This window comes from Eptatretus burgeri, chromosome 3 (assembly GCF_056783735.1).
Source record: "Eptatretus burgeri isolate ZD-2024b chromosome 3, Ebu_testis_v1, whole genome shotgun sequence".
NCBI lineage: Eukaryota > Metazoa > Chordata > Myxini > Myxiniformes > Myxinidae > Eptatretus > Eptatretus burgeri.
In genome coordinates, this window is record NC_140963.1 from 81,155,999 (window position 1) to 81,182,296 (window position 26,298).

At 46.9% G+C, this 26,298-nt stretch overlaps 1 protein-coding gene across 2 annotated transcripts in view; it reads left to right on the plus strand.

The window, feature by feature from the left end:
• The first annotated feature begins 17,019 nt into the window (after positions 1-17,019).
• Positions 17,020-26,298, plus strand: part of LOC147030296 (general transcription factor 3C polypeptide 3-like) — a 58,930-nt gene continuing 49,651 nt past the window's right edge. Inside the window, exon 1 of one of the 2 annotated variants that reach the window (XM_085874224.1) lies at positions 17,020-25,245. In XM_085874224.1, coding sequence (XP_085730350.1) covers positions 25,216-25,245 — 30 coding nt within the window. In that variant the 5' untranslated portion in view covers positions 17,020-25,215. The remainder of the gene's footprint in view (positions 25,246-26,298) is intronic. The other variant, XM_085874223.1, reaches the window with a different exon arrangement.

Sequence of the window (26,298 nt, forward strand, 5' to 3'; positions counted from 1 at the left end):
GTAGTAGAGTTCTACCTCACATCAAGAACTCAATTTCTCGCTGCCCTTTTAATTATCCTGTACCTCACAACCCCAGGAATTCCTATGGCTGTGACTTGCCAAGCGCTTCCACCTCTTGCTCATCTTAGTGCGGTACCATCCTCCATCTCCATCTAGTGCCTTTTGAAAGTATTGTTACGAATTTGGAATTCGATTGCACACAACATACAGGTTCCTTTAGTCGGCAATGTCGATAATTGCATGTTCCCTAAATAGCTCACCTTCCATTGTTTAAATGTTCAGAGATCGATTAGATGTGCTGCGGATCGATTTAATAGTTAGGGAACGAAACAATGGAGACATCCCTCCCCCTCTTCTATGAAGAGGAAGAAGAACCCTGCGTGACGTCAACAACTCCCTCCCACCCGTGATTGAGCGGGGGGGGGGTGGATCACGAGGGCATGAGTCACGTCGGGTGCGGGGAGGGGCGGAGAAGAATAAGGAGAAGATTCTTTTTCTTTGTTCGGGCTGAGGCTCGTGGTAGTAGTAAGCTTTTTGCTTCGGCAGAGGGGAGTCGTTCAGCAGGCCGTCGGGTCCTGCTTGGCTTGCATTAGGGTTGAGGCCTTCGGAAGCTTTTTGCTTTGATGGTTCCGTGAGCTCTGACTGCTGCTTGGCTCGGGAGAGCTTTTTGCTTCAAGCTGCTTTGTTTCGGAAGAAACTTGAGCCGGTTGTTCGGTTGGAGCTGCGAGTGGTGGATTCTTCTCCTTCTTGGTTCGTGGAGCTTTTTGTTCTCCATTTTGTTTCCCGGCTTGGTGCGACTCGGCCTCTTCTTGGAGTTGGTTCCTCGGGGAAGCGACGCATCGACGGGAAGGATCGGTGCCTCGTCTCGCCAGCACGTGTTGAGAAGCGCGGGAGGATTCGCGGGAGCTCGGGAAGGATCGCGGCGATTGGATCCAGCTCGCTCTCACTGGAGCCCGGGTCCGGACAACTTGGAGACCACACGAGGTGGAGAGGTTCGAGATAGGTTCTGGGTTTCAGCTCACCTGTCCTCCGAGCTGGAGCTCGTTATTAAAGGCCTCAACACCGTTTTGTGTGTGTGTGTGTGTGTGTGTGTGTGTGTGTGTGTGTGTGTGTGTGTGTGTGTGTGTACGTACGTACGTACGTGTGTCCGTGGGCCCGTCTCATAAGTAGGAACTGCTGTTAGGTGAAAGTGACTGTACATAATAAGTAGACGGTTGTAGTTCTTTTGTCGTGCTTTTGTTGCTTGTATAATTGCATCCGTGTTTTGCCTTTATTTAATTGCATACGTGCTTTATTATAATAAATGTCCTTGAGTAAATGTAAACCTGCTCGTTTCGTCCATTCCCTCATTGACTGAACATTCGTGTGTTGGGAGTGAGAAAGCCGTTGGTTTGCCGTAATAGGGGGACATTTGGACCGACGGGTCTATGCGATTACGCCGCTCGGAATCGCGCACGGACAAGCTCGCCTCGGCGGTTTGTTCCGTACGAGTTCCGTCGAGGGTGGAATACCCCGGTAGTTGGATCACGTGGGTATTTAGGTACATTGAAGATTAGCAATCGACCCCACCCCACGTGATCTGCCGATTTGGCGTATTTCGGTTCTTGTACAAGGACCCGTCGCTCGGAGTTATCCGGGCGGCGATCTATATTCCGGGCGATCGGTCGGGCCGACTCGACATGCGATTCCGTTCAGAGCGGTCGGTTCGCGGTCGACGCACCGGACCGTAACAGTATTCACAACCCCTTGACTTTTTCACATTTTATTGTGTTGCGGCCTGAATTTAAAATGGATTGAATTTAACATTTTTGTCACTGATCAAGACAAAGTGAAAACATGTTTTTAGAAATTTGTACAAATCGATTAAAAATGAAAAGCTGAAATATCTTGTGTCAAGTATTCAACCCCTCTGCTCTGACACTCCAATTTGAGCTCAGGTGCATCCAATTTCCTTTGATCATCCTTCAGATGTCTGTCCAACTTGATTGGAGTCAACCTGTGGGCAATTCAATTGATTGAACATGATTTAGAAAGAAAAACACCTTTCTCTACAAGGTCCATGTCAGAGCAGAAACTCTGCCATGAAATCCAAGGAACTGAGATATATAATTGTGAGGGATCTGGGGAAGGGTATAAAACAATTTCTAGAGTGCTCAAAGCTCCCAAGAGCAGTGAGCTCCACCATTGGGAAATGGAAAGAATAAGGAACTACCCAGACTTTTCCTCGAGCTGGCCATCCGACCAAACTGAGCAACCAGACAAGAAGGACCTTCGTCAGGGAGGTGAACAATGACCCAATGACCACTCTGCCACAACTTCAGAATTCCTTGCCTGTGATGGAAGAACCTGCCAGAAGGACAACAGTCTCTGCAGCACTTCACAAGGCTTTATGAGAGAGTGGCCTGACAGAAGCCACTCCTGAGAAAAAGGCACATGACGGCACACCGGGAGTTTGCAAAAAGGCACAAGGTAAAAGATTATGTGGTCTGATGAGACGAAAATTTAACTCATTGTTCTGAATACAAAGCGCTACGTCCGGAAATAGAGCATAGCTCATCACCCATCGAACACCATCTCTACCTTGAAACATGGTATGGGGATGCTTTTCAGCTGCAGAGACTAAGAGACTTGTAAGGATAGAGGGAACAATGAATGCAGCTAAACACAGGCAAATCCTTGAAGATAACCTGCTTAAGAATACAAAAGACCTGGGACTGTGGCAAATATTTACGTTCCAACAGGACAATGACCCCAATCATACAGCCAAAGCAACACTGGAGTAGCTTCAGAACAAGAACATGAAAGTCCTTGAGTGGCCCAGTCAAAGCTCAGACTTCAATCGTATTGAGAATCTGTGGAAAGACTTGAAGATTGCTGTTCATCGACGCTCTCCATCCAACTTGACGAAGCTTGAGCAAATCTGCAACGAAGAATGGGATAAAACTCCCAAATCCACATGTGCAAAGCTGATACAGAAATACTCAAGAAGACTCGAAGATGAAACCATTGACAAATACAAAGTATTGACTCAGGGGTTTTTTTTTTGTATACATTGTCAAGACTCGTAGAAGAGCTATCACACAGAACATATAACAAAGGGAGCAGGAGATAAGAGGGGCAGGAGATGGAAGCACAAAGCAGTGGGGAACAGAGACATTGGTTCTTTGAAAGGGAGAGCGATGGGGTGGGTCCATGGGGAAAATGATGGACACTACAATGACTTTAAGGAAGGAAAGCAGTGAATTTGAAGGAGGTGGATTAATGGGGGTAGAAAAGATGGTGGTTTTGGATGGGGGAAATCATGAGATGGTGGTGAATGGTTGTTTTGAAGACCTGGAGGGAAGAGTGGGATTGAAGAGAGTGTGGGAGTTTGCTCCAAAGTCAGAGAGAGGAATGTAAGAGTGAATGTGAGCAGTAATTTTTGATTTTGCCAGTTTCACTCGAAGGGGGTTGCTGGTGGACCTTGAGCACCTTGCAGAAATATAGGGGGACAGAGCACAGAGAGCGGGGAGGGGGGGTGGCAAGGTCGGAGAGGAGACGATAAAAGAAATGACAGAAAGACCGCTCACTTGCCTGCGGTGAGAGCATGAGAGAATCATAGTCAGCTTCATCGCACGAGATACCAATCATCCTAAAAGCCTTGGTTTCCACAGCTTGTAGCCGAGCTCGGTGAGAAGCAGGAGCACCACCCCAGATGGGGGAGCAGTACTCCATCCGTCTGCAGATTAAAGCTTTGTATGTGGTTAGGAGCTCGTGTCCCAAGGATGGGCTTTGCACGACGGAGGATTCCCAGTTGGGGACTGGCTTTGGAAAACAGTTTGGAAACGAGACTTTCTCATGAAAGATCATTGCAAATAGTGAGACCCAAAACATGATTGACAGAACTTCTTCAAGAGGACTGTTGAAAAGTAGATGGGGTGGAGGAGAGGGGTTTTCCAGATGGTCCTTTCAGAGAGACAGTGAGGGTGAGATTTGTCAGGATTGAAAGACATATTCCAAGTGTTTGACCAGCTTGTGATTTTATCCAGGTTTGCTGAGAGTGAAGAGGTTGCTGCTTGCCGATCTGAGGGATGACAGATGGTACGGCAGAGGGTGGAGTCATCAGCAAAGAGAGGAAGAGGATTTTCCAGAGAGTAAGAGAGAACATTGATGAAAATCAGAAAAAGAACAGGGACCAGAACGCTACCTTGAGGAACTCCAGTCTGGACAGGAAGAAATGAGAGAATTCCATTAAAAGCCACACATTGACTTGGGTTTTGGTCAAGATCCAGAAACCAATATTTTTATTTTAAAAATAGAGACCAATTACCACACCGTAGTCCCAAGAAGGAAGCCAGACATCACGCATGCACGCACACCTGGTTAAGTACTTACAAAAGCTATTTTATTTGAAGTTATAAGCAATTTACTGATTTCCCAACTGCCCGGATCACCAGCTGGGCACCGTTTTTTCATCGAGGTATCGATGCTATTAGCCCAGAACCTCTCCAAACGGCGGATCCACAACCCCGGTCGCAGGTCCACACCAGTGGATTACTCAACATCAATGGACCCACAATCTCAAAGATGTGTCCAGTCAGTCGGTCAACGCAGCAATACAATATCCTTATTTGTATTATTTAAAGTATTACTGCATTTTAATAACTTTAATCATACACCACTTTATATGATAACATATGAAGCAATAAACACTTTACCTTGTAGACATGTCCATGACACAGTTTTGAGTCTATGGTTAGATGGAGGTGCTGTCATCAATAACCGATTTTCTTCGCCAAGTGATTCTTCACCATAGACAGAACCAAAAACGATATATAGCATGATATCTCAAAAAGTTGTGGACGAGCTATGACAGAACTCGGTGGATGAGTTGGTTAAGTGACAAGACCAAGCCGATTTGATTTTGGGTCACGTCCGGATCCATATCTGGCCGATGAGTTGGATACAAAATGTAAATTGTCCCTGCAGGAGGTAGGCACGATCTGCTGTTGGATCCAGTACGACCTGTGCAGGCTGGTGTTGTATAGGACTGGTGAAGCTCAGAGTGGGAGGATGGCCATGAAAAGATGTGTTCACTGGCTCTCGAACAGTTTGTGTCAACGATGAAGTAGAGGGAGTGCAGGCATGCACACATACCAGTTTTCATTTTCTCCTGGAACTGCTCACAGCTGGTCTCCATTGGCCATTCTACAGGATGGGACGTGGCGCTCTGTCATCATGTCTGCCCCACCCCCATCCGGGACCTTCCAACGGCTCACAATACCCTTTATCCTGCGGTCTTTTCCAAGTCCTCAGCAGAATTGCAATACTTGTTTGGGTGCTTTCCAAGTGTCCATTATGTCCTTTAAAGTACATTTACAGCACTCTTCCCAGCATCCTTTCATGGACACAAGTTCTCCACCTGGTCAGACCTGTACAGAATGTCTTCCATAGTACTCCTTCCCCCAAACTTCAAAATTACAATCACTGCCTTCATCAGTGTACATATTACATCCCACGTATCTCTGACAGATCCCTGTTATAAATTTGATTCTACCCGACTTGAGCACAGGGACAAATCTATTGTTACGTGGAAATATGGGGGGTGGGAGTGGGGATCGGGCTCAGCATTGCATGGCCCACGTGAAAGCGTACGCTAGATTTGCTCTTGCAACAGGGACTTTGGCAAGAGGTGGATCATCTCATTAAAAGTGCGCTGAGGGGGTGGTGAGTGTACAGGTTAAAGCAGTACAGAGTAAGTTCATCATGTAACACTTGTCATGCAAGGCCAGGTATAGGATACTTGTGGAATAACACCAAAGGCACATGGAAAGTACATTGCACTTTCAAAGGAAACGCCATGAATGGTGTAGCCAATGGACCACAGGCCATGGCAGCAAGATCAGCTGCAGAGCCCTGAAGAGGGGTGTGACTTAAAAAAAAAAACAAATTAAGGCTGTCCCACAGGGTGGGACAACAAGAATATGGCACACCCACAGAAGCAGGCAGCCAATGAGCGGGGCACGCACCCCAAGAAGGCAGTACGAGACTTCAGGAGGGCCATAATTGCGCAGAGTTAAACTTGGACTTCAAAAGGGTAGCATCTCTCCACACTCACTTGCTTTGCTTCGTCACTGGGATTGTTTTTCAGTTATTGTTTTTCAGCTAACAAAACGCACACAAACACCATTGCTGGTTTGCAACTATGGAGCCTGATGTACACATGACGAGCCATTGCTAACCTGTGATGATGTAGCCATGAATTGTTGCTAGCCTGTGATTATGTAGTTGGATGTATGCATGACAAGGCATTGGGCCTGTCGCAGCTAAGTGGGAGCCACTTCGTTCCAAAACTGACCAAAAATTATCAAAAATGAACTTCATGAAATTATCAAATCATTAACTATACTATTCCATAAACTTGAGCACATATGGAACACAAGGCAAAAAACAGTTGATCAATTCAGACAAACAAAACTCAGGAAAGGAACCAGACTGATAAACATTTAAATATCATGGACGCTTACTATGACAATCCATTCCACTTGTTAGGCCAGGATGTCGCGACACGATAGTATCAAATTTTGGCCAATTTTCATATTTCTCGATGGACATGAATAAAAAATTAAATTTTCTTCCCTCCAAATGGTTGTCAGATAAATATTTGAGCATTATTGCTAATAGACTTGTGAAGTCAGTCTGATTCATCTATGTTAATGTCCAAATAATTAAAACATTCACTCACCTCAATATTTCAGCAATAATTCCAGAATTCCATAATCGTCGCGTAATGGTGGACAAGAAAAAAAATCTCCCTTTAACTGTTGAGGGAGATTGAGACAAACCTGAATTTTTCCTGCAAATTGGTCATGACAGAAATGTATCATTTGGGGTCAGAGATTTCAAATTCAATGATTCAGGTAAAATTGTATTGTGTATAATGTTGATTGTCGCGTAATGGCGGACAAATTTGAAATTTTGAAACGCGGGGTCAGTGAGCAGTATTTAATCAAAATATGTCTATATTGTTTGTAAAATTAGATAATATGATTATTGTTGGTAAAATGAGCCTCATCTCAGCCACTTTCAGCACACTTCACAGAATAGCACAGGCACTTTTATTTTTTCATCCCTGAATCGGCATTCAAAGTGAAACTAGGATAAATTTCACTCTATCACATGCCACTCAGCCAATTTTTTTTATCGATTTCCAAACTGTAACTTATGTTCTGGAAAGGAAAGTTCACTCTTTCTGTTGAAATAAACTTTTCAAAACCAAGTTCCAATGACGAATATCATATAAATTAAACAACATCTGAAAATCTAAAAATGAAACTAGAAATGACTGCTTTTTCAGCTGATAGCATTTAAAGTACATGAATCTTAGGATCCTGACATCTCATGGTCATTAAAGTATACATTTTTTTTTATAGATTTTTCAATGCTCTAACTGACTGTGAGGGTTTCAAGAAGGCTAGTTTACTCATATTTGTGTTTATTTACTGTTATTTAAATACAAGCATTGGAACAGGGTGGCTCCCACTTAGCTGCGACAGGCCATTGCTGATCTGTTTCTGGTAACCTTATTGGCCTTCCCATGAGAACCTCATGCGGCGACGAGCTATTTTTCCGATTTGGGGTTGACCTCATGGTCATAAGGGCTATGGGAAGTGTATCTGGCCATTTTAACCCAGTCTGTTCACAAATCTTGGCCAGCTTGTTCTTCAATAACCCATTCTGTCTTTCAACTGCCCCATCTGACTGTGGGTGGTAAGGGAAGTGAAGGTGCTGTTTGATTTGTACAACCTGGCATAGCTCCTTCACCATTTCGGCTGTAAAATGAGTTCCCTGATCGCCAGAGATTTTACAGAGCATCCCAAATCTACAGACAAAATCCTTCATCAAAAGTTTAACTGCAGTTGTAGCATCTGCTTTTCCACAGGGGTACACTTCAACCCATTTTGTGAACAAATCCACGGTGACCAAAACTATTTCATATCCGCAACACTTTGGCATTTGGATAAAGTCAATTTGGATATGGACGAATGGCCTGAAGGGGCCTGGGTGACCGCCTAGGGCCATTCGTGCCCCCCTGGCCGGATTGTGTTCCTGGCAGATCTGGCAGGTCCTACAATATTGTTCTGCAATTGGACGAGAGCCCGGGGCGAACCATTGCTTCCCAATAGATGCGCACATTCCCCCCTTGCTCATATGACCAGCCCCATGCGCTAAGCGAGCGAGCCAGGGTAGCAGGGCCTTTGGAGCTACTACTTGGCCATCGGGTGACCTCCACAGCTTAGACTCAACATCGAATTCACATCCAGACATTATCCACAAATTTCTCTCTGATGTACTAACAGCAGCTTGTGAAGTATTTTTTTTATCATCAAGAGATGGCGTTGCCGCTGGTGTTGAGGTACATTGTGATACCAATAGAGCATCTGGAGAATTGGCTGCGGCCTTTGCAGCGACGTCTGCTCTGGCATTTCCCCGTGAAACCTCATCAAATCCACCCGTGTGAGCATCACATTTTACCACTGCCATTTGGTGAGGTAAAAATATTGCCTCCAGAAGGTTAGCGATCCATTTACCATTCTTCACTGGAGCACCAGAAGATGTTCTGAATCCTCGCTTGTGCCAAATTCATGTACAACGCCAAATGCAGAGCCCGAATCGGTGTAAATAGTCACAATTTGGCCTTCTGCAAAGCAGCATGCCCAAGTTGGAGTGAACAGCTTCTCCTGCTGTGCGGAACAGTTCATGGCCAATCTGCCACTTTCAATTACTTTGTAATCAGAGCAAACTGTGTAGCCTATCAATTGAGACCCATCTGGTGCTCGTGAAGATGACCCATCCACATACCAAATCAATTCAGAATTTTGGATTGGTGTGTCTCCCAGATCAGGGTGGGGCAAACACATATGTGCAACTACCTCCTCACTGTCATGAGGATCGCCATCCAGCTCTGTCGGCAGCAAAGTTTGGCAAAGTTGGCAAAGGATTCAACGGCGGAAATCTCTTGATCGTAATGTTCGGTGGAGTGGTGAGTGACAGTTCGTATGTCGTTGCTCGTGAGGCCAACAAGTGCTGTGTTTTTGTCTTTAAAAATACGGCTGTAACCATTAGTCTGTCAGAGTATCCTGTTCACATGCTTCCTTCGACGTTGCGCAGATCAGCAAATCATCCACGTCCTGAATTAGCATAGATTTATTGGGGAAAATTATGTCGTCGAGATCATCTTTCATTGTTCGAGAGAACAAAGTAGGACTTTCCGTGTATCCTTATGGGAGCACAGTCCCAGTATACTGCCTACCGCGGTACGTAAACGCAAAAATAAATTGCGACTCAGGGTCTATCGGTACGCTAAAGAAAGCTGAACAGAGATCGACTACAGTCTTGTAGGTGGAATTACTCGGAATGCGAGACAAGATTGTAGTAGGATTGGGGACGACAGGATAGGCTGGCATGATGCAATCATTCACAGCTCTCAGATCTTGCACAAATCGCCATGTTGATTTTCCTGGCTTTTGCACCGGCAGGATCGGCGTATTACATTGACTGACGATGGGAATGGTCATTCCTTGCTTCCAACAGCGCTTCCATTACGGGAGCTATTCCCGCTTCCACTTCTGCACGCGATGGGTATTGCCGTTTGCGAAGCATCCTTTTTGTAGTATCAATTTTGATCTTTACTGGCTGCATACTCTTAATTTGACCCAAGTCATTAGCATGCGATGACCACAAACGCGTCGGAACATGATCCAGGATTTCAGGTAATCTTTTCATCCCCAGTGTTTCTGAAGGGTCGATCATCTCAAACACAGTTTTTGCTGTTTCCTTGTGGCCTGACCAGCAAAATCCTTCCTCTCCCCTTTCCCAGGGTTCCTTCCACTGTTCAGAGTTCACCATATTCGCTCCCGGTGCCATCTTCAAGTGGGTTATCATTGGTCCTATATCCTTTGCTTGATAGCCTCGTGCCACCGCTACGGTCACATGTGGTGTAACACTGGACGGTTCGTTCCATGGTTTTAATTTATCCAGCGTCAGACGCACCTCCAGGCCAATTCCTTGCTTCCCGATCCACATTCTTCCCAATGCTAGGTCAAAACTTTGTTGTAATTTTGGGGATGCCTCTCTCGCATAGACGTTATTCCTTCCTTTGGTGTCGCAGTCTGCTATGCAATGTAACTGAGTCTCTCCCATGTCATCCATGTGGTGCTGACTTACCCAGTCGCACACCTCCGGTATGCTTCTCTTCAACTCGCACACCCACACCTGTAAACAGTTAGATGCTTCGCCGTCTGTCAAGGTCCACCAAGACACAAGATTCTCGGTATTCTCCTGTAACAAAGTCAAAACAGTTACATGCGATTCATAGGACATATCTAGATATACTCCCTCTGGTGTGCACTTCACTGTACAATTCAGTTTGCAAGGTAAATCTCTCCCAAATAGATTAGTTGGTGTATCGGGAGCCATCAAAAATACATGTTGCGCAGATAAAGGTCCGACCTCTACCCACATCTGTTCAGATAGTGGCATCGCCATAGCGACACCTGATACTCCTACAGCATTTACCTGCTCCCGTGACAAAGGTGCGTTTGGAAGTTGACTGCCTTATGGTGGATTTCGTTGCTCCGGTGTCTATAAGGAAGGGAATTTGTCGTCTTATTGTCAAAGTCAGTTTCGGTTCATCACATGGTTTAGAAGTCAACAAGGGTAATTCTGATGATGTTTCTCCCATTCTCTGTCATTGACCTTGTGCATAGAGGTCGGGAGGGGGAGGGAACGAGGCAGCTGCACCAGCCGGTATCTCCCACCTGCCCTGCAGATGAGGATTTACATCCCCGCCCTGGCTCCGTGGTCACGGTGGCCGTTCCTCCCCAGCCGGCCTATTCGAGTAAGCAGGTGCACTGTGGGGGCACTCTCTTGACCAGTGGCCGGTCTGTCCGCACGCTCGACAAATCTCTCTGCACATGTCTGGATGCCCACATCCACGTCCGCGGCTCGCACCAATATAGTGCGCATTATAATTTACATGTCTCCCTCTCGAACTCGCTCCCGGCCCATTTGTCTGAGCATGCATCAGTTTCGCTGTGGCTTAAGCATTACGTTGTTCAATCAGTGAATTGCATTTATTGATATATGGCAACATATCCCTTATGTTTTTCGTTCCCATCCAATACATATTAGTTTGACCTCGGCTTGCAATTTCACGGTCAATCCACTAATAAACGCATGGGCAAACGGAACTCCTTCATCATCCACGAGCACAGAGTGACATTTATAAACACTTCGTAAACGCTCTCGGTCGTCCAATGGATCTTCGCCCAAGTGTTGCTTGCACACTTGTATTTTTCCCCAATCTGTTTTGAGCGGGACAACCTCCGTCACTGTTTCAATGAGTTTGTCGATCCTCTCTGCTAGCCCGTTCCCGGTAGCAGGTGCCACGTCCGGCCACCCTGCAGCTTGTTTCAGTTGTCGCAGAAACCCCTCGGGCATTATCAATTTTAACAAAACATTCATATCCACATAGGTTGGCTTTTGGCACTCCACGATTACTTGCAACTCTCGTTGGAATTTCTGTGGATCCTCATGCATATTCGGAATCTCGTTCGCAATAGCTCTCAGTTCTGACCCCCACGGCCTATATATAGACTGCACACCTGCGGCACCGGGGTAATCTTGCAATGGAAACGTACCTACTAGTGCCATCTCATTGTCCTCCCTGGCAGCGTCCGCTGTGGCCCTCTGTGCCCTGGTCTTCACCCCAACAGTACCACCAGGGAGGTCCCTTTCTTGTCATCGTGTCGCAGCATATTATCTCTCATTGCTATCTGTAACCTCCACTATTGATACTCCTGTTGTCCCCCCACTCCTCGCCTGGTCTCACGTCCTGATCCACACGATTCTCGCCCTCCGTGCACGCTACTTCGTTCTCTGCCGGCGGTGCGGTGGGACTAAAGGTGGGGCAGGGCAAGGCCACCTATCCGACCGTTCCATGTCATCATCATCAAAGTCCACGGGAGCAGCTCGCAGTTTCCTGCTCCCTCTGCCTTTGAGCCTCAGGGGCATCTGCGTAGTTGCTTTTGTTGAATGATCTTTTAAATTCAGGAGCCGTGTCTTTTCAGTACGGTCCCGGCATTCCTGCATCCCGTCCATATACGCGCCCCAGTTTACTTCTTTTGTGTTTTTTTATCCTTACCTTTCTCCTCCAACGTTCTCCTTAAGTTCTCCAAACAATCTCGATCAATGGTACCGTTCTCTGGAAAACAAAACTTCCTATTCATCGTTCATTCGCACCATTTGCCAACATCGCTCACATAATCGGGTCCGAATTTATCGAACATGTATCTCGCGCATGTCCCCCGGCGTGGCCTCGGGTGCGTCACTTCTGTTTGCTCAACCTCATCATATTTTCCAACATTATTCCCCATGCCGTAACCTCTTAACAGATCACAAATACAATTAAACATACACTCCACCAATGTAATGACAAACGTGCTGGCCAGCAAAGAAACGAGACAACAACATACAATCGCTAACGCGAACCACATTCCTTGCACACAATCACACTTTCCCAACACAGCGAGCGAGGAATTTAACTACACTCCTTTGGGAAAATGGGTTTGACCCATTTTCCTTCTGGCGAGCAGGGTACCTAACCCTCTCAAAACAGCAGAAACTGCGACTCCATTTCAGATCCCTGATCTCAGTTAATACTCGAGTGCCAGAGTCCACACTTTGTAGTTAGCCCCACAGGCTAAGGCGGTCTCTGACCACTAGATCTCCTTAGGCCTTTCAATAAAGATTCTCCGATGTATACTTCCCTTTGTTCAAGTACGTTACCCATTAAGGCAAGTCCCTGTCCCGGGGCGAGGGCGAACGCTCTCTACTTACCTTGAGTTTGTGGCCATCAAGCGTTCGCTGTCACTCCAGACCACAGACTGCACCCGCCAGGGATTAGCTATCCGAGTCACTGCACCAAATTGTTGTGGAAAATCTTATTATTCAAGATAACTCTTATTAAAATTCATCTCAATTATTCAATGCTCTCTGCTAAATCGGAGTTTACATCATTCATCTACATATACTGTCTCAGGAAAAGTGGGGAAAGGGAGAGTTGAGGGGGCCAAGCAGAAGGATAAAAGGAGGGTTGGGTCATAACGACTTATAACTGACCTTGACTGGGCCAGTTTTCACACGGACATCAAAGCAAAATCGAATGGAAAAACGGGAGAGGAGAGGCAAGGGACACAATCAGCAAACACCTTTAGCAAAGCAAGAAAAGATATACATTTCCAATAAAATACATTTGATTAAATGTGTTTGGTTATCGGTTCCAAGAAATGAGTTAAAGAAATGAATACATGTAACGCGTGTAATATGTAAATTAACAGGTATAATAAGTAATTGAACAGGTGTTGTATGTAAATGAACACAATTCTTATACATTGAGTGATACAGCCACATTAACGATTAAACTACCATTTGAAAAGGAAGTCTGCTTCCACAACACCAGAGACACGGTTAAAAATTTAGATCTTCCGTGACCCTTTAAGAACCATGTAGACCCTTACACTCCATTCTACACTTGAGACCTTCAAATATTTCAGACCTTTTAATACTCTAAAGATCCCATTTGACTTTAAGACCCTTTAAAATGCTTTATGACCCTTTAGACCACCTTCAGATCATTCTGACCCCTTCGACCTTTTAAGACAATTTCTCCCTTTCGACCTTTTCAGACCATTTGACCTTGCCTTTGCACATTTCAACTAGACCATTTAGACCTTTCATTTTATAATCAACGATGTTTCATTTTGTGCATCCCTGGCATATTGTCCTGGCACACCTTGCCACATTTAGTACGTCCTGGCGATGGTCTACAATCTCTGATTGCTCTTTTTCTTGTTTTTGTTTTGTAATTATTTAAGAAAGCCACTTCGTGGCATGCGTCGGTCTAACATCGAGCACTTGAACAGATCTTTGTAAACAGAACTCAAATCCTCATTTATATAGTTTCCTAAATCAGGCTTTCTGTCAGATTTGTTTTCCAGGACGAGAAGGGAAGTTGGTTCAGAGGAACTGCTTCACTCGTGCAGGATCCAGTGTACCATGGGTGGGATTGCGGGAAGGACATTGGATCATTATTTTATTTTAAAGATGAGATGGATCTGTGAATGAGAGGGACAGAGACAGACGGTTTCTGTGGAAGAACTCCCATAGACTGAGTTAATATCAGGGGTAAGTGTGAACCAGGTAATCCGAGCAATGCACAAGGGACGCACGTTCCACCACTGATCTCTATAACTCTATTACACTGACTTTTTGCATAATACTTCCAAAAATACACCATTTAACTCGCCAAGCCTGGTGATGGCTTAACGGTTAAGGTAGCTGCCTGAAGATCTTAGGGTCTTGAGTTTGAGTCCCTGTCGTGTTGATAAGGAATAAGGAACTATCCTGGCTTGGAACTATCCTCTGATAAGGAACTACCCTGGCTTGGTAAGCGCTAGCCAGCTGTTTGGCAACTGAACACACCCCACATTGGCTTGACTCGGCCTTCTGTCCTTCTGAGGTCGACAAAATGAGTACTGTAGTGTACCAGCTGATATGAGAAATGGGGGACACCACATCTGCAGCACTCCCAGCAATGATGCAACCAGCAACCGCAGGCTGCATCCGAAATAATTAAATAATTCAACCATTCAAGAACTTTGCTTTTCCTTTCTTGTGGTTTTTGTAAAAGTTAGGATTATTTTTTTCCTTCGAAAATTGCAATTATATATTCATTTTTGCATGAATATTTGGCTTTCATGGTTTTAATTGATTCTCTTGCACAAGTTCTTCATTTACATGTCGTGTACGCTGGGTCAGAACCTCACCAACAAAGTGTAAAACCAATGGGAAACAGATTTCTGCGTTCACAGCCATGATTAACCCACCTTTTCTTGTGGAGTTGGCCGGGGACAGCTTGGGCCAAAGTTTTCACGAACCGGCTGTTCGAAGTCTGACATTCGATGAGTGAGGGCAGAAATTTGGAAATTGTTCAAGGTGCCAGTGATAACTCACCTACTCTTCACGAAGGACAATGTGGGATCTTTAATGTCCACCAACAAATGTTAAACTGGATGTCTAGTTGAGCGTGCATCTCTGGGACGGTATACACAAAGATGAATCTCCCTGCCTGTGAAACCCCAGGATGACAGGTCATAGCTCGGTCGGGAATCAAACACAGGTTAGACAGTTTAGGGATGAATGGCGTACCTCCACGAGACATCCTGTCAGCCCAGCAATGGTGTTTTGTCTGTATGCAAAGGACGCATATGCAAGTGTACCTTCCTTTTGCGAATTCCAAGATGGCAATGCGACGGCTTCACGGTTCTGTGCACGTTAATGGGCCGACCCTCTACCTATCCATTCAGTGTAATGGAGATCAGTGATTTACTCCCGACAGTCAGTCAGTAGGTGATGTTGGTACACATGCAAACAATCTCCGATAGTTGACGTGGTTACCTGTTCCACGGAAGTTATATTTAGTGGTGGATTATTTAACTAGGTTTCTGCTTTTTTTTTGCATGAACGTTTATCTATATATTAATACTGAAGGACCAATTTTGTGCTCCTCCTAGCGGTCACGTCACGTTTTTCTCGGTACTGTGACCTGAGAAGTTTTGACACTGTGTACGTAAAAGTAGACACGTGCACAAATCAGGGGACATCTTCACAAGGTGTAGTGTACACCAAAAATGTCGTGTGCAAGAACGTTTTGTACACCTCATTAGGTAAGGCCATGGAGTACATCGACTGGGATCCGGCTCTTACAAGAGCCGCCACTGTTTGTCATATTGGGCTCATGGGACAGAATCCGTCTGTGACAGGGTTTGGGCTAGTTTATTTTTAATTCACGTTGAGCAAAACCAGGACGCCAACAAAGTTGGTATGCGTTCACATTAGCTCACTAAAAACATCTATATATTAATAAGCTAGGCCATATTTTTTGGACGTATCTCCTCCGAAACTGACGGACGGATTGTCGCCACTTTCGGCATGCGGGTGCTCTGTGGTCTAATGTACAGCATGGGCTATGTGAGATCGTGCCAGACAGACAGGTTTGGGAATTTTTGGCGATTTTCTAATTTTTGCATCCGTTTGCATGGCGACGTGTGACGTCACCGCTGAGAGGCGTAATGACGTCATCGGTCATTCACTGATGTCATTTCTTCTGTCGTTGACAGACCGGTTTGTTTTCATTCATCGTCGGTGATGGTAGCCTGTGATACATCACTTCTTATAAAAGTAAGTGGTGCCCTAAAATCAAATGTTCCGAAAAAAGTGATCCCCGTTTGTCTAAATCAGCCTGGAGTCGTACTACCACCTATTAGAAAAGTACGTGTTTTTTGAAACCCGGCGAGCATGGAGGATGTGCATATGGCTGCTGAGCTGTACATAGCCAGCAAGAACTACAGCAAGTGCTTTGATGTACGAACTAGGCATTGTTGTTCTTAACAGAGGAATATATTGTTACGGCTGTGGAAATTTGCAATACACCATAAAGGTCCTCAGGTCAGTTATGCCGGTAAGTTTTTGTTCAGTTAGTTCCCCACGGTTGTTTAAAGGAAATTCGTGTGTTCACCGGGCTGCGACTCTTTGAGATAGCCGTTTTTCTTTTGCTGTCGTTATTTTGGAACAATCAACATCTCCACAACCGAATCTCAAAAACCACGCCATCCACACCGCAACGTCAAGCACGCAACCAACCTCCACGCAAACAACAAGCCACTTCAGACCCACCGTCCTCCCACCACCACAATCACCAGCGCGCTTCGCGAAAGGAAACTACAGGAGTTCCGAGAGGCGCGCGGATTTTGCCGGCCTGTTTTCTCCGAAGAGTGTGACAGAGGCGGGGTGGGGCGGCTCGCCCCCGATTGGTAGACGCGCGGTGTGACGCGGACGGGAGTGAGGAACGCCCCTTTTTGGGGAGTTTCCGGAAGGGGGTGGAGCCTGAAACTGGGCGGAGCGAAGGGCGGAGCCCCCACTCCATAAAGGACGGGCACGCGCGTGGCGCGCCCTCTTCTCTTCCTCTTCCTCTTCTCTTGAATTTCTATTTTTCTCCTCGCTTCTCCTCCCATATGCTCTCTCTCTCTTCTTTTGACGGTTGATTTACTAAGCTAACTCGCGTTCCCTTCCTCCTCGCTCGTTCCCGCACTTGTGGCCTGGCGCGGCCTGTTGGTGGTAGACACGGATGGAGGACGCCGCAGGCAGCCTGAGGTGGACCTGCGAGAGCGGACAAGGAGAGTGCCGGAGACGGTTCACCGGCCGCAAAAAGGGAGGTCCTTTTCTTTAGGCGTTTGGATGTGTGTGTGTGGCGCCAGTCCGTCAAGTAGAAACTGGTTTAGTGCTTGTACATTACTATAGTCGATCGTAACGTTTTCCATTTCGTGCTTGTAAATTGCATTATTGATTGTTGCTTGTTTTATATGTGTAATAAATGTGCTTGTGAAATGTTTTCCATTCGTTGAATTAATAACAGTGGTGTTTCGTAACAGTGTTTCAGTAATCCAGAATTCGTAACAGTGGTGTCTGGGAGTGAGATTCGAATCCACCCCGCCTCCAATTAAATTCACGGGAATCGGTTCAGGGGTGAGTGGAGCGATCCACGATTCCGACCAAACACGAGCGATTTAAAAATTGTTTATTCCGAGGGATAAGATGGCATTTCAAGGTGAACGGGAGCCGGGGGTATTGGGAATGTGTAATAATGTAGGATCCATGGCCCGGGACGGTTCTTATTACAACTCCACAACGAATTATCGTCAGTAGGAGCGGCCTATGCAGGAGCAACCTCCCCCCCCTCACAAATGGGCGCGGCGGCGGCCGCGGTGTTCGACACCCCTCCTCTCCTCCTCCGTCAAGGTCCCTCCCCAGTCCCCGGCGGATCCGCACCCGATAGTGACAAATCGACTGCCACGGGGGCCACTTGACACGAGCCAGCTCGTAACAATTTTGCTGGCAGAAATAAAAGAAATGCACGCGATTTCATGGAGTGTATGGATGCGCACACGAAGGCATTCAAGAGCGATATGCAAAGCTTGCAGGCAGCCATAATGGCATTTTGCGTGCAATGAAACGCGGACCGCGAGTGAAAAAATGGCGGCGCCACGGGCTGGAACGAACAAGCTAAGGGGGAGTGTGGACTGTCGGCCCGGCGGGTGAGGAGAAATTAATTCGGGGGACGTGTTGGGCGAGAAGCGTGGAGGTGACGGTGACACACAGGGGAAAATTAAACGGGGTGACAGAGACGTGCACGAGGCACATAGAGACGAGGGGAGTAATGAATGAGGTGACTGAATTGGCAGAGACACGAAGGGAGACGCAGGAATTAAAAGAAATAATAGAGACGCGGGAGATAGAAAAAATAGAGGAGAGACTACACGGTAAAGACGGGGTAAAAGAAACACACACACACACACACACACACACACACACACACACACACACACACACACACACACACACACACACACACACACACACACACACACACACACACACACACACACACACACGGAGGTAGTGGAGGACCATGAGGGGGAGCTAGCAGAATGTTTTGTTACCCAGTGCAGGCAGCTGGATGGCCTCCTCCAGGAACGAGGGGAGGGAGTATGCCCCCTTGAAGCGGTTTACGACCAGGTGGGTTCGGTCGAGCTTTGCGGAGTTGAGGGGCGAGTGCTGTAGACGGGTGCACGGAGAGCTTGGGGGGTATAGAGGCCCCGGGAACCCTTGTGGGGACACGATTCCCCAGTGTGATTGTCCCGGTGTGAGTGCGCTCCCGTGTGTGAGTAGTGTGGTGGCAAGTGTGCCGAAGTGCATGCTTCCCAGCACGCCATGTGTGGATGAAACACCGCGTGTGAGTGTCCCCGCGTGTGTGGAAGAAAAGGTATGTGTGAAAGAAACCCCCTGTGTGAGTGAAGCACGGTGTGTGAGAGGGACAGCGTGTGTGAGGTCGCTGTGTGTGAGGGAGATGACGGTGGGCATGAGTGAACAATGCAGCCTCGTCTCCCGGTGTGAATGTAATGGCGCGGTGTGTGAGTCAAGTGAGACACGGGAGTTTGAGCGCATGTGTTGAATGGAGACGATGACGGCGTCAGACGAGGGAGAAAGGCCGAGTAGCGGCCATAGTTGCATTGAAAACCGTGCCGGGTTGGCACAGCAGCGAGCGCGAGGTTCGGGCCGTGCAGCGCACAAGACCGCCACGTGCTCGCTTGCGGGAGTGAAACCCGGTCCGGAAACGCCAGCGGTGGATGTTAGCCAATCCCGCGGACGGACAAAAGGTAGGCTGGATAACGGATTCGGAACGGATGGGTTCTCCAGGCGGACGCGTGTGTGAAACTCTACGTGGCCTGCGCAGTGTGTTCTGTTAGCAGAGCGCACGGCGCAGGTTATGGACGGGCAGAGCACATGTGCTCGCGTGGGGAACCCATCGGAGTGCGAGGTTTTCTTTGGGTGCGCAGGGTGACGTCATGGCTGCACATGTGGTTGGAATCCGGCAGGAGGGTGAAACCCTGCCGGATGGTGCCGTCCAAGAAGGACGAGGTACGCGAGCAGCTGCATGACGTCACGGGCAAGGTGTAAGGTGCTCGACTGTGAATTGCCGCGCTGGTGCGCGAGCTGCGAGTTGCCGCGCTGGTGCTGCGCATTCGAAAAAAAAATGGAGAACAAAAGCAAGCCTCGCTTTCGGGTGAACAGGATTCCCTGGGCAGGGGTGAAAGACCCCCTGTCTGGGGCACAGGATACCACCAGTTAGGGGGATGGGTTAGTGTTAGACCGACTTCATGGGGCGGGGGGGGGGGGTAAGTCCTCATTGAGTCCGTGGAATGGATTAGTTAGAGGGATGTTAGTGAGCTTTAGGTTGGGAGATTGATTTTTTGATTTGAGGACAGTGGGAGATTGTGAATGTGTAGAGCGGACGTAGCTTAGTTACGTAGTGTTAAATGGAACGTGCTGTAGTGTAAGGGATGACGTGGGAGCACGAGTTAGTTCGGGCATGTCGTGAGCAGAATGGCAGAGTTCAGTGATGCAATGTGAAAAGTGGAAACATGTGCTTGTTGAGTGAGTGAGGCCAGTGGGTCTGTTTGAATGGGGAATGCATGATGCGATGAGTGATTGGGGGGAGGAGTGATTCCCGCCCAAGGAACCCCTGGGTCAGTGTAATGTGAGTTAGGGGGTTAGCTAAAATGACAAAATGTAGGTCGTTTTGCTGTTGGTGGGAATGTTGGCTCAAAACCCATTCAGAGGGGTGCAGGAGCCCTTTTGACGGGTTGAGAGCGTGGCTGCGAACGGTGAGTATCGCTGAGTGGGTACCCTGGGCACCGGGCTAGTCGGCCGCGGTAGGCCAAGGGCCCATGGGGGGCCAGGATAGCGTAGTGGGCACGAGTGACCCGCTGATGCGGGGCCCGGGGCGCCGTATGCCACGGGGACAGTGTACTGGGCACGGGCGACCGTCGGAAAGGACCCAGGGCACCAACATGCCACGTGGGCATTGAGGGGGAGTAGCCAGGGAGGGCACTCCCCAGTTTAGGGAGCTGGTTGGCTCGGAGGCAGTGTAGTGCCCGGGGGTGCCATTGTTGGGGAATCATCAGAGGGTAGTTCCTGCCAAGGGAGCCACGTATCCCAGCCACGAGACCGTGTGAGGGCACGGGCGGAAAACTCGAGGGCATAGCCTGGAGTTTGCGAGGACACCAACACAGGCGACGGGAATCTGGGTTTTTAGAACCAGTAGTTTAAGCGAGAGGCGCTTGTTGAAAGCCCCGGGGTAGTTTAAAAGATAATGGTTAGGGTAGATGAGGAGATGTACCCCTCCGCTCCGTCCATCCCTTCGCTCTCGTGGACCGCTGGACCCACTTTGGGTTAAAGATCACTGATGTCTGAGAAGGCCATCCTGAGGCTTGAGTTGGGCCTCGACACAGGACGCTAGCTCTCCCTCATTCCGCTCTAGGAAGGGAACGTAGGGGTTAGTAGTAGGCTAGATCACAGGATAGGTTCGCCGAACAAGGACGATAAAGGGGGTTAGGGGACGATTTATAGTGGGGAAGTAAAAATAAAAATAAAAACCAAAAAATAAGTTGGGGCTAAATTGGGTTTTTACAAATTAAGGGAGTGGGTATGGACGGAGACACGCAAAGGCGATAGGTTGGGAGGGAGACAGTAAGGTAGGTCCGAGCCCGCCTTCCGAGTGGCCAGCACCAGCGCACTCCCTCCACCATCCTCAATCTCAAGGCAAGGTGCCGGCAACTTCATCTGCTGGCTGTTTACTGCAAGGCCTCTGCCGGTCGGATCGTCTGCTGGCTGTGTTACTTCAAGGCCTGTGCCGGCCACGTCATCAGCTGGCTGTTTTCCGCAAGGCCTGTGCCGGCCAACTTCATCGGCTGGCTGTTTTACTGCAAGTTCTGTGCCGGTCGGATCATCTGTCGGCTGTTGTTGCTTCAAGGCCTGTGCCGGCCACTTCATTCGCCGGCTGTTTGCCTGCAGCGGCCTTGTCATGTCATGCCTTGCCTGCCTACCTTTGCCATGCCATGCCTGCTGCCCTTAGTTCATTTTGCCCCGTTCTGTTCTGCATTTCTCCCCCCCCCTTATTCATGACCATGTGCGCCAGGATCGTTGCGCAAGCTGCAAGGACTGCCCTGTTGGCAGCTGCAACACGAGACTGCATTGGCGGCCCGTGCACCAATTGTGACTTGTGTTATTTTCCCCACAGAGTCCATAGATCCTGTACTGAGCCATGGTGTAGTGTAAAATTATAAGGTTAAGTTGTATTGTACATGAGTGCGCCCCCCGGCATGTGAGTCTTAGCACCGGCAATTTATTTAAGTCGTCTGTATGAGTGGGTTTGTTTAGTTAGTTTCTCAGCCCGTAGATTATTTATTTTGGGGACACGAATACACTGAATGTCACACTCAGGGATCTGAAGGTAAAACGTATTAGGGGAGAACTACACATGATTGCACACGAAAATTCGACGACTCGGGACGAGTCTGTAAAAAGGGGAGGGGTAGTGTTACGGCTGTAGAAATTTGCAATACACCATAAACGTCCTCAGGTCAGTTATGCCAGTAAGTTTTTGTTCAGTTAGTTCCCCACCGTTGTTTAAAGGGAATTTGTGTGTTCACCGGGCTGCGACTCTTTGAGATAGCCGTTTTTCTTTTGCTGTCGTTATTTTGGAACAATCAACATCTCCACAACCGAATCTCAAAAACCACGCCATCCACACCGCAACGTCAAGCACGCAACCAACCTCCACGCAAACAACAAGCCACTTCAGACCCACCGTCCTCCCACCACCACAATCACCAGCGCGCTTTGCGAAAGGAAACTAGAGGAGTTCCGCGAGGCGCGCGGATTTTGCCGGCCTGTTTTCTCCGAAGAGTGTGACAGAGGTGGGGTGGGGTGGCTCTCCCCCGATTGGTAGACGCGCGGTGTGACGCGGATGGGAGTGAGGAACGCCCCTTTTTGGGAAGTTTCCAGAAGGGGGGCGGAGCGAAGGGCGGAGCCCCGCTCCATAAAGGACGGACACGCACGGGGCATGCCCTCTTCTCTTCCTCTTCCTCTTCTCTTCGCGCTTGGCTCTTGGATTTCTCTTTCCTCGCTTCTCCTCCCATATGCTCTCTCTCCTTTTGACGGTTGATCCGCTAAGCAAACTCACGTTCCCTTCCTCCTCGCTCGTTCCTGCGCTCGTGGCCTGTTGGTGGGAGACGGAGGGCGCTGCAGGCGGCCTGAGGTGGACCTGTGAGAGCGGACAAGGAGAGTGCCGGAGACGGTTCACCGGCTGCAAAAAGGGAGGTCCTTCTTTTCTTTGGGCTTTTGAATGTGTGTTTGTGGCGCCAATCCGTCAAGTAGAAACTGGTTAAGTGCTTGTACATTACTATAGTCGGTCGTAATGTTTTCCATTTCGTGCTTGTAAATTGCATTATTGATTGTTGCTTGTTTTATATGTGTAATAAATGTGTTTGTGAAATGTTTCCCGTTCGTTGCGTACTTTCCCTCCATTGAAAGTGCCATCTTACCTCGTGGAATAATTGGTAGTGGGTTTAAACACCCAATGAAATGATCTGAACCGTCGAGGTCGGCGATAACACAGCACGGTTATCCCTTTAGTACGGAGCGAGCCGCTTAAGCGGCTCGTGTCCTAGCCGACCTGTGGCGTGGTGCGACTCCTCAGTAGGCTACCCACGCGGGTACTTAGGTGTATCGACATTCGGCGATTCACACTATTTCGCGTGGGTAGAATGCGGACTGGGTTGTGGTGAGGTTAAACCCCCACCCGTGACTAGCTCCTGGCGGTAGTTCCAAGGAGGGTCACGACTGAATTGTCCGACTGGTGGGTGACGCGGTTGCAATTAGAGTTACGTGGCCGATCGCACGCCGGACGGACCAGAATTCGTAACAATATGTTTTATCTCTACCATGTCACAACAAATCAAGTCCATTGAATCTTAGCATCAGGAAGAGATGTGCTTGGGTGACCTCGATCTGATCAAAAAAAAATCTGTGTAACAATGAGCAGTGACTCGATAGAAGTTTTGCTCTTCTCATGAACTAAAATTAATGGGAGAATGATCTGCAGTGAACAATTAGACTGTCGGCATGATATTTGCTGCATTTTGGCTTTTTTGGTGTGAGGGTGCAAAATATTTTAAGGCTTGGATTTTTCTTCTGGGGAAAATCCAGGGCGTTTAACTGGTGTTGGTTCAACTTGAGGAATGTAAACTGTTAATGTGTCCGTCCCCTACTCAGTAGTAGATGGGGTTTGCAATCACTTGTGTGTGTCTGTCCGGGCCATAACCTTTTTACTGGTCTGAATTGCTCGCTTGTTTACAGATGTACCTAGCCGTACTGACATTGTGTATCACGATATAGAGGTTGGAGATGCTAAGCCAATAAAACAACATCCGTACAGGATGAATCCGGTAATGTTAGCGCATATTAATGAGATTGAATTCCTGCTTGAGAATGACATCATTGAACCTAGTGACAGTGAGTGGAGTTCACCCTGCATCTTGGTACCAAAACCAGATGGCAGTTTCCATTGTTGCACTGATTTAAAATTGGTTAATGCAGTGACGCGAATGGATACTTATCCAATCCCTCGGATTGATTATTGCCTTGACGGGATTGGTCAAGCCAACTTCTCAACAGAGGAGTATATGTTTTATCTTTGATAAAACATATATTCATTGTACAGCTTGCAGGAGTGAAGAAGACCAGTCAGCAAATTTTACTTACTGAAGGGGTACTGGCAAATTCCTCTCACTGCACGGGCAAAGAGAATTTCAGCTTTTGTAACACCGAAGGGACTTTACCAATATAAAGTTCTTCCTTTTGGCCTTAGGAATGGCCCAGCTACATTTCAACACTTTATCAATGATCTTATTGCAGATCTTGAGGGGGTTTATGCGTATACATTGATGATGTCATCATTCATTCCATGACTTGGGATGATCACATTAGGGGTATAAGCATATACTGCACACACAATTTTGATAAAACTTCACATCTGATACCATCCTAGCTTTTGTCATCAAATTTTCAGCAAAGCTTTATGAGAATATGGAGAAGACAAATTTATAACCTTGTTAAAAGGTCAATGGTCAGCATCACTTAAAGTCATCAATTTTCATCCAATTGACCTGAAATTCTAATTTACCATTTGAGCTTAGTCATCAAATTTTCAACATAGCTTTATTATGAGAAGACGATTTGTTAGAAAAATTAACAATTTGGACAAAAGGTCAAAGGTCAGTGTCGCATATTGTCAATTTTCATTCAATTAACCTGAAATTTTATGAATTAGCATATTGGTTCACCAATCAAAAGCTGAAAGCAGATTGTTTTTTGTTTTGTTTTCGATCAAAAGGTCAAGGTCACCTAAAGTTGTAAACATTTTTTTATCTGTTTTCGTCATGTTTAGCCCACAGAAGAAGATTAAGAAGAAAGAAAAAAAATCTGAATACAAAGCGGACGCAGACGGGCTTTGCATTTTCCGATGCTTTCTAGTTTGTTGTTAAATTGCCCTCTGTTGCTACCTCTCATAAGCAGGATTCGTCTTTTTTGAGTTCTGACTTTTTTTTCCTTTTTTTTTTGGCACTGCAGCAGCCCACTGGCTGTGTGATGGTCCACTGTAACTGTGGGTGTCCTGTGTGCAGGTCATTGTACAGTTTGCAGGACTGAAGTTGAATGAGGAGGCTGGTGAGGACAATACAGAGGGTAAGGGTTGGATGTTTTCTTACCTGTTTAAGCACATTTTTGTTTTGACAGGAAAAAAAAATGTTTTCATATGCTGCAGAAAGCTGCTGGTTGCACCATTACTGGAAGCACAGCAGTGATGCTGATGGTTAGGGTAGGCTGGTACTCATTTTGCTGATTTTGGAAGAATCACAGGCTGAGTCAGCCCACCTCGTGTTATTTAATAGCTCAAGACCCTAAGCTCAAACTCAAGACCCTAAGATCTTAAGCTAGCCACCTTAACCATTAAGCCAGCACAAACTTTGATAAGAAAATAAAATTTCCCTCCACCTCTTGTTATTCCTAAACTTGTTTGTCTCATGTCTCTGTGTTCCCCTCAGCCTTCAGTTTCTTTTTACTTTCTACTATTTGTAGTACATCTGCAACATGAGTCTTGATCCCCATAGAATAAAGTTATGTTTTTCGTTTGTTCTGATGCATTTATATTTCTTGGATTCAATTTTTTTTAGCCTCACTCTTAAGGGGATGCAAGATGATTGCTGTGTGTGTGTCCGTGTGTGTATATTATATATTTTCACTTTAAACATGTCTGCAAATAGGGGGACTTCCCATGTATAATATTTTATTGATAACTCTCATTTCATAGGTCACGTGGTATGGGAGCCATATTGGATTGAAGTTAAAAAATTGGACGGCGTCTTCTCAGAAACTGCTCAATGAAAAAAAAAATTGAAACGGCACATGTCATCAATTCCCCATTGAGTATACAATGTGATAACGATGATGTCATCGGTGAGGTGGTATTCCATGTGAAGACCAAAATTTGTTGAATTGAAATTCTTATCCCAAAAATCTGAAACTTTATATATCTGATCTATGACCCAATGTGAGTGAAGAATTAAATTTATTATGCCATAACCCATGTCAAACTATTGACATCATAGCGTGCATGGATGATATGTGTATATTGGCCATAATAGTAGTGTGTTCAGCTAACAATTTTTGTTCAAAATGAATGCGCGAGGCAAAACTATACGCTCTCTACGAGTGCCGTTCCAGTTTTTATATGTACTT